This window comes from Typopeltis vanoorti, chromosome 7 (assembly GCF_054136105.1).
Source record: "Typopeltis vanoorti isolate ZY-2024b chromosome 7, IOZ_Tvanoo_1.0, whole genome shotgun sequence".
NCBI classification, from domain to species: Eukaryota; Metazoa; Arthropoda; class Arachnida; order Uropygi; family Thelyphonidae; genus Typopeltis; species Typopeltis vanoorti.
The window spans coordinates 40807975-40825936 of NC_143555.1; the positions used below are offsets into that span (position 1 = coordinate 40807975).

At 33.8% G+C, this 17962-nt stretch overlaps 2 protein-coding genes and 1 long non-coding RNA gene across 3 annotated transcripts in view; 1 reads left to right on the plus strand and 2 right to left on the minus strand.

Moving 5' to 3' along the window:
- Window positions 1-17962, minus strand: part of LOC150104604 (uncharacterized) — a 341285-nt gene that overhangs the window by 224847 nt on the left and 98476 nt on the right. The window lies entirely within an intron of this gene.
- Window positions 1-17962, plus strand: part of LOC150104606 (homeobox protein six1-like) — an 81099-nt gene that overhangs the window by 22393 nt on the left and 40744 nt on the right. The window lies entirely within an intron of this gene.
- LOC150104607 (kappaPI-actitoxin-Avd3b-like) overlaps window positions 15173-17962 on the minus strand; it is a 127571-nt gene continuing 124781 nt past the window's right edge. The window contains exon 3 of the mRNA XM_090395222.1: window positions 15173-15305. Coding sequence (XP_090251348.1) covers window positions 15276-15305 — 30 coding nt within the window. The 3' untranslated portion in view covers window positions 15173-15275. The remainder of the gene's footprint in view (window positions 15306-17962) is intronic.

A 17962-nucleotide genomic window follows, 5' to 3' on the forward strand; every position in this document is an offset into this window, starting at 1 on the left:
AAATTTAAAACACTAATAATAATGCTTAATGTATTATTTCATTGTGTTTACTTATACACATAATTTGATTCATATAAAATATTAAAAACCAATGTTTATAGAACTAAATATATTAGTTATATTCTCATTTTTCCAGCTTTCTTTCGTTACATCATTTCGAGAACTTGATGGCACTCGACTACACTGAACCCTGTTAACGCCACACCCAATTCAAGCAGCGCGCTCACGAACACTGATGTCAGTATAATACAAACACATCTTTTTATTTATTTTACACACAAAGTGAATGGTTTGTTGGCATCTCATATTCTAAATTAGGAAACCATGACGCATTTATACTAATAGAAATTACGAAGCAGTGCATGGGAATCAAATGATCATCAACTTTTGTGTTCCAGGTGGAATAACCTAGCAAAATAGCACAGACGCATCACTCTTACAACGCTGTCGTTGTCATGGTAACGTTGAAACAATGAAGTCAATCCACGTGATCAGGTTACGCACGCTATTCAGATCTGTTATTTCGTTGCCAATAAATCGACTCTGGAATCATTATGGTATACGGTATTTAGTTAAGAATTATCATACGTTGAGAAAAACAAATTATCACTGTCTTAAATGTATTTGTACTTTACACTGCGCTCTGTTTTCTTGCAGTGAGGTGAAAACAGCGTCTATTGTCATGTAAATTAGGAGCCAGTGCTACAGACGATGATTTGTGTGAGTTGATGGTTGCCTCACAGACAGTTTCAATCAACGTATTTAGCCAATTAAAACGTGACTGGAACACGCGATTCTGTGAACGTTACTCAGCAACCGTATTAAATGAAACCGCAAACCACTTAAAAAAGAATAGAAGAAATAATACTGCAGATGCTCACCTAAAAAAATCTTTGCTTAATGCATTTTTTCCCTCCCAATGACGTCTGGGCTTCAGATAGTCTTATTATCACAAACAAGACATGGCATTTTTCACTTAACATCGCAATCCTGGTCCTTCTATTGTTTATTCATATTCGTCCTGTTAAGGAACTTCTACTAGACAGGGTTTGCGAGTTAATTTTCTTCATTTTAAATATTCAAGGCATCTAAACTATTCTGAACGTGAAATTTGCATTTTCTAAGCACAAGGGCAGTAATTTCACTCCTTAAGGGGTGAAATCATCTGCCAAAACTAGCGGAAATATTTTGGCAGGAAGTTCCAAACGGCTCTTTATATATCCGAATTTTAGGTTTTATTGTGATCGCTAAATAATAAAGATAAGGCAACCAGACACGTGCATTATGTCTGTGAACCGCAGCTGTTCTCTGGAGAATAATGTAGTGTGCTGAAAGTAATAAATCAGATTTCCAGGAGAAAAACCCAAATATGGCTCCCGCTAACTCAACTTTAAAACTGGCTTCGGAGAGTAATCGTTAATCCGGTTAGCAAAGTTCTTCTTTCTATCTCTCATGCCGGTCTGGTTGGCCGAGTAGACAGCACCTCCGTCTCCAACTAATAGGTCGTGGTTCGAATCACACTGTGGGCATGAATGTTTGTAAAATCCTGCTCTGGACGACTTTCTATAGCTCCTTGAATTTTATAGGACTTTTTTTTTTAATAAAAAATCTTGCTCCTATTTGAGTACAAAATTGCTGTCATGAATCTTCCTCATATGATATTACATAACCTGTTTCTTATGATTTTTATTAACTACATCTGTTAATAGAAATGCTGAGTTAGTTGTGTAAAACAATGTTGCCATTTGAAACATCACCACAATAATGCATATTTTTAACCTACTTTTTTCATCGCACACTTTAACTTTCAGATATCATTACGTAGGTTATTGATCTCATCAACCTGGAAAAAAAAGAAGAAAAAAAAAGAAAGTTGTGATTATGTACGGAAAGAGTACCTTAAGCCATGCTGGACAGCAACTAAACAGTTGCGATGATTGCGGTTCTGTTTAGCCATCGCCCAACACTTACATGATGGGAGGTGTCGGGTTGCTTGGAATTACAGTCGAACATCTAAGGGCTATGAGGCAGTGTATGATGGTCATTAAATGAGTGTGTGCTGATTTGCTTGTTTTGCGGTGGAAAAAAAATCGAAATTCTTGAAGAAACAACTCAACACCTCCATATAAGACAGGCTCTTACCTTCAGTTGAAAAATTATTGAAAGTTCCGTGCTGTCTTGAACACGAGGAATCTTTATACGGCTTTCAAGTGGAGGTGCTTAGCCAGTCTCATACAAAAGGTGGCTGGTTTCTGATCCATCAACGAAAGCAAACCGGTTAGAATACACGAACAGTTAAATGTAAGATGATTTTCATGAGACCACGTTATCATCCCCTTGCTCACCGTAGTCTAAAGTGCTTGAAAATGCTCCATGTTTGTTCTGCAGGTTTTTGAATTGCGGCTAAAGTAACTAAGACTGTTAATGTTAACTCCAGTCTATTATGTCTGTAATTGCGTGTGCGTTTTTTAGTCGGGTTTGCTTGTTTTGCGTGATGAAAAACCCGAGTGTTTCAGCAGGAAAAATCCTGCCCGCCTCTGTATTAGACTGGATAAATATGCACTGTAGAGTAGGATTGAAACATTATCAAACCCTTAGTCCGCTCACAGCTGTTAAAAACAAAAAACAAACAAAAAAAAAAAGAAGTGCTAAGCTTTCTTGGGCGGGACTGACAAATTAGAACACATAATACACTGTCCTCAAAGATGCTTCGGCCGCAGTTCCAAAGTGAACAAAAGCAAACACACTTCGATATTATTTAAGAAAATTTTGCATGAGATCATGAATTAATATGAGCCTTCCGTGATGTAGTCCGTAATATATTATTTCTCTCTTGCGTAGGAATTTTTAAGTTATAATATTTTGAAATGTTATTTACCATTAGGTAGACGAATAAAACAAAGCTCTCTGGTCAATTTATTTTGATGAAACTTTCATGATTTCTACATTCGGCTTTGGAATAATGCTGGATCTAATATCCATTTGATTTTTTTTTATAAAGAATATAAGGTTCTTTTATGAAATCAATATACCAACATCTGTGGTTTTGAACTTCTGCGATTATTTTTGTATATTTTTTAATATCCTACGTTTATAATTTTACAAATCTCATTAAGTCTATACTGTTTTATTAATTACTAACGATATTCACATACAGTTGTTTCAGCATATTTCATTAGCGTTTCATCTAATATTGTTATGACGTGTGATCAGTTCTGTGCACATGCATGAGAGCGTGAATTGCTGCAGCGCAAATGGTAATGCAGGCACTGTTCAGTATTGTTTCCGCTAGCACGGTTATGCTTCCAAGGTTTTATTCATTTTCACGTTCCGCTAACCTCTATAGCTATCGTTCAATGTCGACTTATAAAGTCGTAAAAAAGTATATATTATAAAAAACGTTCTCAAACATAAGGTACCTCAATTTGATTGTCTATAACTTTCAATCTATAACCGATGACGTTGAAGCCATTTTTTACACGTGTTTTTGGTTTCCATCAAAATGTTAACATTAAAGAGGAATAAATGTACTGTACTTGAGTTAGCAAAATGTAGTCCGGGCGGTTAGCCTAGTGGCTTTGCCATATGCCAGAGTGTCCTAGGTTCGATTCCCAGCGACGACGTGAGGAGCTTAAGGATCTGCCATAGTCAAGTAAGCCGGTCTTTGGCGTGGGCAGCAGGGCTTTTTCTGACAGTTTATCTGGGTTTTTCATCCCGCAAGCAAACCAGCCCCCTGAACACAGACGGATTACAGTCAGGAATACTGACTCAGCCATAGGCCTGATTCGTCAACTATACCGGTTCCGAGCTAGGATAATTTTTTTTTTTTTTTTGGGGGGGGGATTGAGATGGTGGTGTACCCCCGTAAAATGGGACTCATGGCCGTTGTATCATCATACGCAAAAAAAAAAAAAAATGTATACCGCAATATTAAAATAAAATGAAATATTCTATACAGAAACAAATCTAATACAAGCAATAAAAAAAAAAACAAAAAAAAAACGTTTACATTGGATTCATTCAATCAATCTTAACTTTAAATAAATACAAACAGAATTCAACTTAAATAATCATATCCACCAGAGTAAAAATGGATACAGTTTTTGAAATATCTACATCCAATAAAAGTGAAATATCTCACAGTTAGCTGTGAGATATTTCACTTTAAAATGGCATGAGACTATCTTTAGAAAGAAATAGTTATAATAAAAGACAGATAACTAATAAGAAGAAAAACATTTGTAAATAATAAACGAACAGAAAGAGTTAATAATAATTTTAATTTTATTATGAGTGTAATATGAGTTACACTAAAAAACAGATCCGAAACATAAAATGAATACATGTACTATTAGTGAAGATTAACAATATTTGTAAGATATATTGAATACAATGGAATAGGTATAGAAGTGAAACATCGGCAATGAAAAAATATATCAGCAGAAATGAATTTTTTTTTCTGGTAAAAAAAAAAAAAGAACAACCAGTGCGATACATTAAAAAGAAAAAAGGAAAAAAAAAAGATTTGTCATATGACGAATGTTACGCTCATTCAACGGGTTCACGTGATTATATCGGTATAATAGCGAGCTACGTGATGATTGGTACATAATAACAAAGCGGTTATTCAATTTCATCAGGCACCCAATCACCGCGGGAACCCTCCACCACATAAAAGTACCATCGTGTAACAAATGATAGGCAGAATTTCCATTCAAGACCCCGGAATATACAGGCAAGATCTGCTTTCTAGCACTATGTTAGAAATCGGCAAGGCAGCTTAAAAGCAACATTAGGCAGATCAATTTAAGCAAAAAATGTCATCAATTATATTGTTAAATGAAAATAAATATCAAAAAGAGTATTTAATTTTCAAAGATTATTTATCAGGTTTTTTTTTTTTATTTTTTTTTTTAAAGATCTCTATAACAGAATTTAAAATAATTTCTTCCTATATGTGGGAATAGTGTTCTGAAAAGGTGTGCGTTTAGTTGAATATATTTCCTAAAGTATATTAAAAAGAGTAATCGTGGTAGAAAATGTGGCACTGATGCATAATTAGAGTTGATAATTTGAAAATGTTCAAATTATAAAAATGATATATGAATAAACATTCTCTACTAGTTTAAAAATTAAGTTAATTTACAGTACCTCCCCCCCCCCGGCAAAAATGGACAAGGAAAAGTATTTTATTTAAACAGCTTACTGTTTAATATCCCTGCTTAGTAATTCCAATGTTTGCCGGTGTTTTAAATCAACCCTCCCCCCTCATCTTTATCCCAAATATGTTATATACCTTCTACGTAGTTTAAACTGGCAGATATGAACAAAAAGAAACCTTTTAACCGAAGAAATTTACAACAATAAGTTTAAAATATATATATGTATATATCATTATACATATATATAATGTAATTATACTATAAATAATTATACATATAATAAATGTAATCTATTACAGATGACGAATTTTCCACAGCAACTTCAGTTAACAAATGGAAAATTTGTCCTGCATTTTACCGGATGTCTTGATATCGTGGTACAGTTATGCCAAAGTGATTTCAAAATATAAAATTAAAAGTTTTCTAATCAGAGATGTAAATCATTTAACCATTTAAAATATTGCTGTACTTCGAGAATAGATTTGAAGCTGCTGGACAGGTAATGTTAAAAACGCAGAAAGTGAATTGAGACGGATTCCTGTATATACATGTCGTATTAATTTAAATATGTGAATGAACAGAACTAGCCTGATATGGTTCAGCAACATCCATTTGGGTTCGCAAATATTTCAGCATCATTATTTTTCAGAATGAATATAATGCTTTCCAAAGAATTCTCTCTCTCTCTCTCTGCTTTTTTTTCTTGATTTCGATTTCACTCTCCAAAACTTGGCGCACATTACTTGTGCCTAGAAATTTGCTCTCTTCTGTATTGATCCGGGGTCATGATGAAAGTATTTCTCTTTTCGGATTTCGGAAGACACAAGGTTGGCTTCTCTACTGATCCATTCTTTCGCTTTTCATTCTATACATCAACTTCATTCATTAACTGAAATTGGAATACTGACCGATTTTGACGTCGATAGGATACTCCATTCGCTTTTTACTTAGCAAAACTTGCACTTGTCAAACAATCAAAGTTTTTAGAAGATTTATAGACAACATGTTTGATGTAGTCTGAGTAGATGTGTTTGTACATTTGAGATGTGTCCATACCAGGAAGCGTTAACAAGTGCCCAGAAGAGAAATCTGGGAATCTGGGTGCTATCAAAAAAAGGTATGGGAAGTCGAAGTGAGATCTATCATGGTAGAAATAAAACAGTATTGATTGTAAGCAGGATTGAAGTTGGCAAGGTTGTCCTCGCCCTAACAGGGAAATGAATGTCAGTACAGATCATTAAATTCATTATGACAAGATTTATCATAATGAAGACAAATGGCGTGTAATGTTTAGTAAAACAATGCATACGAGGATGCAGTCTGATAAATAGGTCTGTATGTTAGACTCGATGATGCCTCGCAACAACCAATCAGTAAGATTGATTAGGTTAGGATCGGATATTGTCACTATTTGCTCTATAACTTGAGATTAAGTTCTTAGTCAAGATGGAACAGTATTTATACACTATGCCCACCATAACATGCTAAATTTGATTTAGCATGTTATGGTGGGCATACATGCTTTATCTTCATTTTTAATGTAATTCTCACACACGAAAAGCTGCAAAACTATAGTATATCATTGTTACTACCATTATTGGGTTAAGGTTTAGATAATCCAGAAATCCTACTCTATTGATCCAATATGAAACTTTTTTTTAAAAAAAAAAACACTTTAGGCTTCCAGGAAGCAGATTGGTCTCTCGCCGGGTAAAATCAGCTTTTTTTTTTTTGGCTGTAATTGCTGTAAATATACGAGTATGTCGGTGAAATGTTGATTCTTGTTCCACTTTCCTCCATTTTTCAAATCATTACTTTTCAGTTCTATTCCATCCATCAATGGCTCTAACAGGCACTTAAGTGCCCATGGTCTTTCAAGTATCTTTGGATTTCCTAACCATAATACGAGGATAAGGTGGTTACCCTTATGCCTGTATTCTTGTCTGTAAATTGCATGTGTTCTACTGGCCGGTTTGCCTGTTCTGCCGGTTCAGAGGGATGAAAAGCCCGAGTTTTTCCGGAAGAAAAAACCCTCTACCTCCATATGAGACCGGCTAACTCACCTTTAGTCGAAAGAGACCAGATAAAGGTTCCTCACGTCATGGACGGGAATCAAACCCAGATTTTTCCGATCAAAGGGCTTCATCTATACCAACTGAGCTATGGAAGCTCTTCTACAGTTTACTACAAAATATTTATTCAGTTTAGTCAACCTTTTAAGATGCAGTTAAGTTTATAAATGAAAGAGATCTATGGATAGGATATGGCTTATGGATTTAATCAGGACTCATTGCTTCTTTTGAATTAGTTTTAATTTTCTCAAAATGACTGTTTCAGGTAAAATGAGACATCTTAGGTAACCTCTCTCGCCCACTTACCTCCCCCCCCCCTCGTTTTCTTTGTTAGCTGAAGAATGATCTTCCAACAATGGAACCTCGTTCTGCAACTTCAGAATAAGAAAATAAAACTTTAACAGCTAAATGTAACTTTTATGAATCATAAAAGTTAAATTTAGCGTAATATAAGGTTATATTACTCTACTGAAATTTTAATCCGGATATTTAAGGAGTGGAATATTGTATGCAACATTAATATATAAATAACACATATATAATTAATATAATTAAAATATACATAATATAATACTGAAAATGAAATAGATTTACAGTTCCTATAAAAGTTAAAAATACTGATAAAATTACTGATAAATATTCTGATTTCTTTGATTTAAAAAAAAAAAAGCTATTAATGATGCTCAGCGCGTTACCATACTTAACTCTTAGAATTTTCAGAATTCAGTAAATCTGTTCGTGACAGCAATGTTCTCATTTGAGAAAAAATATTCCTATCTCGGTGTTTTAAATTAAGCAATTTTAGCTAAAAAGAAAATGCTAAAAAAAAAAAAAAAATGGTGAAGCGTCTAAATTCCTCCAAAAATTTTGTCCACCCAGTGCTGGGCTTTAATATACGAACACCTTGACAGAAACAAACCAAACGATGCTAATAGGTTCTTAAGCATTAAGCGAAAAGTGTTTACGACTATGTTACGCCAAGATCTTTACTACCGTCCTGTAGTTGAATGTATATAATCTCTTTTCCGTGACAGCAAAAAAAAAATAATCCAAGAAGATAAACATTCCTTAACACGGTCTGTTAAGGAATGTTTACACGCGTAAATTCTAAAAATGACTGTAGAAACCGCTGCATTTACAACTGCTGAATGCTTCAATGAATCTTCAGTTAATGATGTTATAAGTTCAACAGAAAAATAGTAATGAAATATAGAGTATGTGGGGGAAAAAAGACGAACTTATTCCATTGGTTTCAATACTTTGTTGTGTAAATTCGGGCTTTCAAAAACGTTGTATTTAAAAATGTATATCATATTGAAAATTGTATTCAATACGTGGATGCGAGAATAAATTGAGAACTGTATTAGATAGCGTAGTGATAAAATATCTTGTCACTGGCGCCCTTCTGACACAGGCGCTCTTGACAACTGCTACAATGCTATAATGTTCCTTATCCTCTGAACTGTATACTAATCAGTTTTCCGGTTCGATATCATTTCTTGATTTTCATTATTCTCTATTATAAAGCGACTATTCTGCAGGGATGATAAGTTGGATGAACTCTAACGTCTTGTGAGTTTGTTAGTCATTAAAACTGCGGTATGCGGTTTATGGCACATGATTTGTCACCTAACACCGTCTACGATATAGTAATAACATTTCTTTCATGCAACAAGAAATCCAGTCACAACCAAAATTAGATTTAGAAAACATTTGTTTTTCTAGATGCTAATATATGCTTTTCTAGATGTTAACGTTCGTTTTTTAGATAGTGTTGTAATACTACAAAAATCTATTAATTTGCTATTAAAATTTTGACCTTCTAAAGTTATCGGTATTCCAGGATCACAACTGAAGTGAACATAATATATACTATTCTGTATAAAATGCGATAAAATTGCTGTATGGCAATAAAAGCCATTATGTGTAACCGATATTCAATCGTTATATTAATCGTGTCAGTTGTTAGCTCAGGAAGAGTTTATTCCACTAAATTATAAGTTCTCTTCAACCACTGTATATTCGCATATATCATATAATAAACAAATTATTTAGAAGTTATTACCGATATCTCAAAGAAGCATGTACAATATAGTTTCCGAAAATATTCTGACATCTGAATATAAGTACATGATATGCAAATAAACGTATTCTAGTAATGACGGAAGAGATGTAGTAGCTTAAGGATTCCTTTCTATTCTGCATTTTGTGGTACGACAGAAGAGCCATTATGTATTTAGATAGGGGCGAGGGCGCGCCTTTCTCAGCATAGAGAAGGAAGTATAATGGGGAGGGAAGATATAATAACAAAGAAAATATCGTAGGTGGTAGGTGCTGTGTAGTGCATTTTTGTGCTCAAAATACCCAGAGTTCAGGGAATTTCGAATGGGAGCAGGTGGTTTGATATCACAGTGTAGGCTTAGTGTTCAACGGTTTACGGTGTATCTCAACTTTTCACACACCGCTACTTGGAACATCGGACGTAAATGGAAGGCAAAAAAGAACATGCAGTCATAAATAGAGAACTGCGTTTCAAAAAGCAGGCTAAGAGCAGTTATACATGTTTCTAAAGAAAACTACGATTCTAATCCGTCTCTTGGGATGCCGGCATCAAGGCCTGCCCATTCTCACTACAGCTTTAACTCGAATAACTTAAATATACTGTAATAATGGAAGGCCAATTAGATGAGGCTTTATGATAGCGATGTGCTTTGATACCGAGCCAAATATCAAGCAATCCAGTTGTTTATCTAAAAATACCCTCAAACGATCTACTTAATAGAAAATTCTCAAGGAATATGTTAAAAATTCTTTAACGCTTTTTTAAAGAGTGTCCGAATTCAGAACCAATTCCGAGAGCTTCTGAATGTCGGAAAAATGGGTACAATTTTTTGTTTGTTTGTTTATACTTTGTTTCTTTTAATGCCCATTCGATATTAAGAAAAATCACTATGCGGATCATCAGCTTAAGTTTGTGTCGGCCGCGAATAGAAAAACTAAGAGTTAGACGAACGGAACTAAAGAGTTTCAGGAAGAATAAAAGGATAAAAAGAAGTACGTTTGATCACAGATCTTCTATTCATTTCCTGACTAGTAATTATTTTCCGTTCTAATCTGTAAAGTTTACCCTTCCCGTTAAGAAGACACAGAGTTCGTAGAATGTACTTTGACCTTTGCTTGTCAGGTTTATCAGCCCAACTGTCTAAAAAAATTTTCTTCGTAGTAACCAACGTAAACATCTGCTACTGTAAACTAATCTCCTTATAATCGACATAGTTCCTTTCTCTTCTGCATTTTGTGCTACGACAGAAGAGCCATTATGTATTTAGATGGGGGCGAGGGCGCGCCACACTTAGCATAGAGAAGGGAGCATAATAGGGAGGGAAGATATAATAACAAAGAAAATATCGTTAACGGCAAAATCAATACGCATACCGAAATCATACTGATGACCCGAATCCCCCTTGGTATTTATATAAATGATTCCCAAATTATCGAATTTTACATAATTACATATTTTGAAGTGAAGTGAATGGATTGGTGAATATTTAGGGATAATGGTTATCGTATCGAGAAACAACAGATTTATCAGTCAAAACTGACAACCTGAAATTAAATGAAATAAAGAGGACTATCTTGGAACAGAATCAATTTCTTTTCAAGATCTTTATGAATAATAAGAAGCCATTATTTCGCCATTTAACAAGATATATTTTGCACAGTTATGATTTCTACGTAAATAATTAAAAAACGAAAAACGGTGACAATTAATATTGATAATGTAGAAACTAAAACATTTGTGACGCGTTATAGTCAAATTATAACTGCAACATAAAACCTAAAATCAAAAGGAAGAGACTTGGCTTTAGGAAGATTAAACTGCTATGCCACTTTCTTAAAACCTCCAAAGTGAATATTTAAAATTTGAGCCTATCACGCGCAAGTAATTCGACTAATTAGAAACCTGAGCAATGTGTACGACAGGTAATTAATCCTAAGTACATTACGATGCTATGGCTGTAAACTGCTACTTCTTGCAGGATGGCAAAAACCAGAGTTTCCGGGAGAAACAAAAAGCCCTGCGACCTCTTGTATGAAACCGGCAAACTCGCCTTCACTTGGAAAATCCGATAAAGGATTTTCGCGTTCTACACAGGATTCGAACCAGGTCTTTCCGTCCATAAGGCACTGTCGATTATGTTACTGATATTGAGCTATGGACACTGTCCAATATACTAAATATTTAATAAAAATGAATGCAAGAAATCAGAGTTCTCTCCTTTCTCTACGAATCAACTTCGATTTTGATTTCCATATGGAGGAATTGGGCGATTCTGCCGAACACTGCATATTATTTAAAAAATATTTCTAGCTCTCAAAAAATAACGTTGCAATGTATGAACTAGATTAAAGTAGACAATTGTCTTAGAAACAATTTATTTCTTGGCAAGTGGTAAATAAAATGGGTATGTGTATATGTAAAAATAGAAGTATTACGCGAATCGAAGCTATTTTTACAACGACATCTTCGAATGGCCATCTCTGAAGGTTTTACAAGAGAAGTCATCTTCTTTGCGCAACCTGTGGGTCCCTCTTGTTTCCTTATTTTGAGAAGCGCGCTTCTGCGGTTGTTCATTATGCGCGAGGAACCTCATGAAGTCGTTTCTGTTGGTTGCTTTCTTATGTAAAATTTGTTTCTTATTAAGGCTTATTGATACAAGTAGCTTAACAACTGCGCTTGACCAATGATTTCATTTATCTATTCCCCTCCCTTTTAAGAGAGGAGATTTAATGAGATTTCCTTTTCTGCTAATCGATTCGATCGCATCGAGATATTGCGTGATCATTTGAAGTCTCAGCTCTATAGAATATCGTGCAAACGCAATGCCCATTTCATGTCTTCGTTTTTGACAAATGAGGGAATTAAAAATTAACTCAGAATCATTCACACCTTAGGACTGTAGAAGGAAGAGATGGTAGGGTGGGAAATCGGGATATGCCTTTGGCAACAATTGTAGATGATAGGAAAGGATATGTCACGCAAGTGATCTTGTCCTCACCTGGTGTGTATGCCATAGTCAATGGAAGAGTGCCGTATCGGTGTATTTCACAAGTAATCATTTTGACTGCACTCATAGCGTATAAGGTGTTACGTTCTTACTAGTTAGGCATATTTTGATATCCTATAAAACGGGGTGTGCTAATTACTACAACCCTTATTCCAAAATAAGACCCACAATTTGCATGACATAAAAACAGAAGGAATAGGGGATTTCTAGCTTTGTTTCTGTTAGCTAACCAAATTGAAATTAGGCCTATCATTGTGAAAACAAAAGGAAATAGTATAACTAGCACCGAAAAGGCATAAGTATTACAACTATATGGAAGGATGTTATCAGTTTTTTTTTTAGTAGATATTTTCTAGTTTAGTCACGGCATTTGCAACACATGAGTAGTCAGATTCTCGTATTCATATTTCTGTAATTGTTAGCAGCATTCATCTTTTCTAGAATGAATCTGAATATTTATAATCCCAGTTTCACCTAGTTTATTCGAGAGAAAAATGATTCGAATGCATTTTTAGATAAAGGATGGTTTCATTGCATGAAGTAACATAGAAAATTTGTAAATCACTTTAAAAAAAATTAAAAATAGAATTTCCATACGGTGGGTGGTCGTCCTTTAGACTTCTACGCTATTTAGAATGTTTGCACCTGTATGTTTTTTTTTCTTCTTACATCTATTCTGCCAACGTATAGATCAAATATGCGGAATATAAGAGCAGTAAATACATCTTTTTTTTTTTAGTTTAGAATTTGACTCTTTTTTTATGTCAGTAGCTGATACAGATGAGAAAGCGTTAAATTTTGAAATATTTTTATTAAAAATTTGAATTCTAGTAATTAAAAATGTTAAAAAAATTAAAACATCGTGTGTCCTCCAAAACTAGTTTGAATCCGCCTCTGTTTCCTGCTAATTCATTTTTTCCATCTAAGGTTATCATCGAGTCATTAATACTTTTATTGCTATAGTGCCCCCCCCCACTCCCCTGGCGATCTCTGCTATTTTGGATTTAATGAAGGTATTCAAGAAGTATGCTTGAAAGGTCGTGGGCGCGTAAGGGCCTGTTAGAATCCTTGATGATGATGATGAAGAAAGGATTAAAGATTTGTTTGCTCTTTAATATTGTCCACCTGCAAAGCAGAAATACTAAAAATCTTACCAGAGCATATTGATATAAGTGACGATTTTTGATTGCCTTACATCCGACAATGTCCTCATGAAAACAGAAGTACGTAAAGTAATGCTGCAGTCATTCCTAGTTCTAAAGGAGGAAGGATTACGCTAAAAATGACAGATCAGTCATTTCCGTGTCGGCTGCAATTCTCGACTTGGAGATTACTCGACGAATAATTTGTCCTCTTGTGGAGAGGATAAATATAGAATCAAGGGCAAATGCAACTGCAAAATAAACTGTTTCATACACAAAACAGCACTGTTTTTGAATGTCGAATGCATGAACGCTTTTTTTTCCCTTTCAGACATGATTCTATAGAAACTGAATCTTTAAGAAAATTAAATTTCTTACGATAATAAATCAGTTTTCATGGTTGTCCTTGATGATATTTTTACTCTGAAATACAACTTTATCTACAGTACATTTGGATAATTAAGTAGTTTGTAATTTGCCAGAAAATCAAGCACATGTAACGAAAGCTAAAATAAGAAATGGACATAAAAGCAAACATGAAAAGAAACGGCTTTGGTTTTTTTTTCTTAAAAAGTGACTGAGTTCCTGTACTCTACTAAAAATGAAATTGGGCTGTGACTTTTAGTTAGGTAATGAGACATTTGTTAGAGAGTTAACTTTAAAAAGTAAAACAAACAAAACCGGATATCGTATTCTTAAATGTCACAATTTATTTTTATTTTTCATGCTTTTGCAAATTTTGGCGAACTTTCCAGATATTTGTACAATTTACAGTTGAAATTTATGAGCGAAAATTATGCATAAAATTTATAGCTGTTCTGTAGATAAATAAAAATCATTTTAAGTTAAAGATTGTTATATTATATTTAGCTTTTATTTATTAATTTTATTATTATCTTCACTTTTTTAAATAAAAAATTTCAACAACTGCAAGAATTAAATTTAAGAAATAAACAAACTATATACAATGTATAACCTCAACGAAATAACGTTATTTTTTTATGATTTTAAAACAGAACGAGATGAAAATTTCATTACCGAAACCGTATTTTTTGATTGTTGAATACACTGACTAAGTGTTTGTAATGATTGACAAGTGCTTTGAGATTTCTAAGTACTTTCTACTGAACTTTTGAAATGATTAAAGGCTTAGGTGAATGTACTTCATGTCAGAGTGTTCAAGGACTTTCAAACTTTGTGTGTGTGTGATTTAATTGAGCGAAAACGGTTTAACGAACTTTTCGAAAAAAAAAAAAAATCCGTTGATCGATGAATAGCTTTTGCGACATCTTGAGATTCTAAGAATGGCAAGTTTGTTCATATTACTAGGAAAATGGAATAAATTTCTTAATGGGTATTTTTCTTATAGCTTTCTTATCACGAAAGCTATAAGAAATTACTCGCGATAAGCTTTCTTATCGCGAGTAATGTAAACGAGCATATTTTTTCTGCAACGTATGCTCCAATCTTTGCCGAGAAACAAGCGGTACATTCCTTCTCCTTCGTTCAGGGCAAATAGGCAAGCATATCTTAAATACTACTTACCGCCTAGCGTATGATTCTAAAAAAAAAAAAAAACATTACTATGACTGCTCAGCATTCATTTTTTATTTTATTTTATTTTATTTATTTATTTTTTTAATCTGGTGTAGTCACCTGATCTATGTGGATTTTCACATGGATATGCGAAACTTGACTTGTAAGCCAATGGTTCGGTGGTGGTCCAGTCTGGGACAGGATCTTTCCCCTCCGCAGTGAGACATGTGTTATGAGAGTGTAATGACCCAGTCAGCCGCCCCGCCTTGCTCAGAGCCACCCGTTTCCGCAAGTTTATATTGTGATCTCATACATTAAGGACACCTATTAGTGGAAAGTGACATCTTAAATCTGTTAAATGCAAATCTGTAAACAGTTTTAAATTTATTATTATAAATGTAAGATATTTCCAGAGTTAATAATGGGAAATGTAAATACATGAACAAAACAAACACAGCAATACATATACGTAAAGTTATGTCATTTCATCATCATCTAGATTTCAATGATGAAAATGGAAATGAGAAGTGCTTTCGCATTTGGAGCAAACTTTTGTTACTTTATTATAATAAACTGCAAAGTACCGATTCCATAATTTAAGGAAGTTTGGGATGAGCTTCTCTATTATAATGCATGCATCGATAGCACCATTTCTCCCACTAGAGAGTTTTTTTTTTGTCATTTGGCCTCTTAAGACTTGGGGGTTCCGTCATATTTTTTTTAAAAAAGAACATTAGGGATTCAATATATTTAGAAGGAATATTACAACTTCATCAATTACGGTAACTCAACCGCATGTGACGAATTTATATAAACCGTCCATCAGTTTCCGATGAATAGAAAACAGCTTCCGAAAGTTCGCATATATGATCTGATAGAAAAGTTCTCGGTGATTTTAAAATGCAATCCGGCATAATATCTTACTGGTCTGGCTGACCGAGTAGATAGCAGTGACGTTCTTCAACTAACAGGTCCTCGATTTGGATCCCACTGCAGGCATGAATGTCTGTGAAAATGCTTTAGATTTTATAGACTTTCAAGTTATCTTGTTGAATTATAATATATTATTGGCGTAATGTTTCTTTTTTTAAACATTTTCTTTTTCCGAAATGAAAAAAAATGATATTTTTCATCTACTTCAAATTATTTTGCACAGATCTTGTAAGTTAATATAGTATCCTTATAAAATTATAATGTGCATACGTTTAAATAATTAATATTATAATATAACATATACTTGGAAATGAAGTTCTTAGGAATGAGATAAATCTATTAATATCTTTTATTTCCCAAAGGAAGTAGTAGGCAAGGGCGTTTATTCCAGGCCGTGTGCCAGCTAACTTTTGAAGGTTGATGGGCAGACAGCCTTTATCATTATTTTCAAATGTCAGCTGGCACACGGATATTAGATTTTCATATGCATCTGGGAAGGAGAATATGGCAGAAAAATGCCTGCATTCGGTAATCCCCAACTCCAAAAGAATATATTATTGTCTGGCATAGGTTCTACGGTCGCTTTTCTTAAAATGGACGATTAAAAACTCGAGTTTTTGTGATATAAACCCTACCTGCCTGTTTTCCAAAGTTGAATTAACTCGGGAATTGGCAGTGAAAGGTACAGAAATCCTTTAGTCGACGACTAGTGGAACTTTCCCTTTTAAATTTTAAAACTTTTGAAATTTGAATATTTTAAAAATATTTCTTAAACTATAGTAGGAAATAATACCTATATTTTTTTCAATAAATAAATAAAGAGATGACATTGCCAACACTACGAAAGTGAAATTCGGACAATAAAATCAAAAAGATAAACAAAGATATGATATAATAAAATATGAGAAAAAAATTATAATTTTTTTAATCAGAAAAAAATAAAAATATTATAAAAATCATTTCATCATAAAATAAATGAAGAATTACGAAGGAATAATGATACTCATTAACAATGATGACAAAAATGTCTGAACAAGTATTTTAATGTAAAACTAATCTGGTAAAGAAGACCGCCATGTTTTTACAGAGGCTGGAAAAGGTCATAATGAATTTGAAACTCCTTAATTTTTTTTTTAACTTTAGTTTTGTATCGGAAGAGATTTAGAATGATAACATCAGTTCGCTTCGATCGTTGTGATAATAATTTTGTTCGGCATGAAGGGACTGCATTTTTAATACTATCTGTTTTGCAATTGTCTAAACCAGTGAATAAGGAAATAAATACGAAGGGAAAATTATAAATACATACTATTTCATATGTTTTTCTGTCTTTTTACAGTTTAAAGTTACTCTTATACATTTAGAAACGTTCGGAAGCAAGAAACAAATTTCACTTCAAAATTTTAATTGTTTCCTTTCTCCCACCTCCTTTAATTCCAGTCACGATCTCACGGCGATAAGAATCTTCGTTTCCTGCTAATAACTGAATAAGAGAACTTTGTACTACTGAATAATGCGGCCAATATTCTAACTCAGGAGTTTAAGCAATTACAGTAAGATGAATTTGTTCGCATCTAATCTTAGATTTCACTTCTGTCTTTTTCCCCCCTCGCTACACCATGGTATAAAGTTTCTGTTCCCTGTGTCCTTGAGTGAACTTACGTGCTCCGAGCTGGGTAGGCTCCTTGTCCCAGAAATGACACGTCCACTGTAATTAAAGAAGGACAAAATTCAGAATCTCTTCATGGCTTAACAGCTTTTCTTTCCTTCAATGTCTTCGCTAAAAGTTCTCAAGGCTACCAACCCTAACAGTTTTTCACCATGTGAGAACATTAGGACATTTCGTATATTAACACAATGCTATATTAGACAAACTTTTTTTACTAGAAAAAAAATGGAAAAGATATTTAAGAAGCACAAATAGGTCCTTTTCACATAACTTTCTACAAGTCATAGGTAGTAGGTGATTTTATCTTCCCCGTCTGAAAGCTTCCACTTAGTCCTCCAACTTACTGGAGGCATAAGATGACGTGTAAAAGTATACTGTG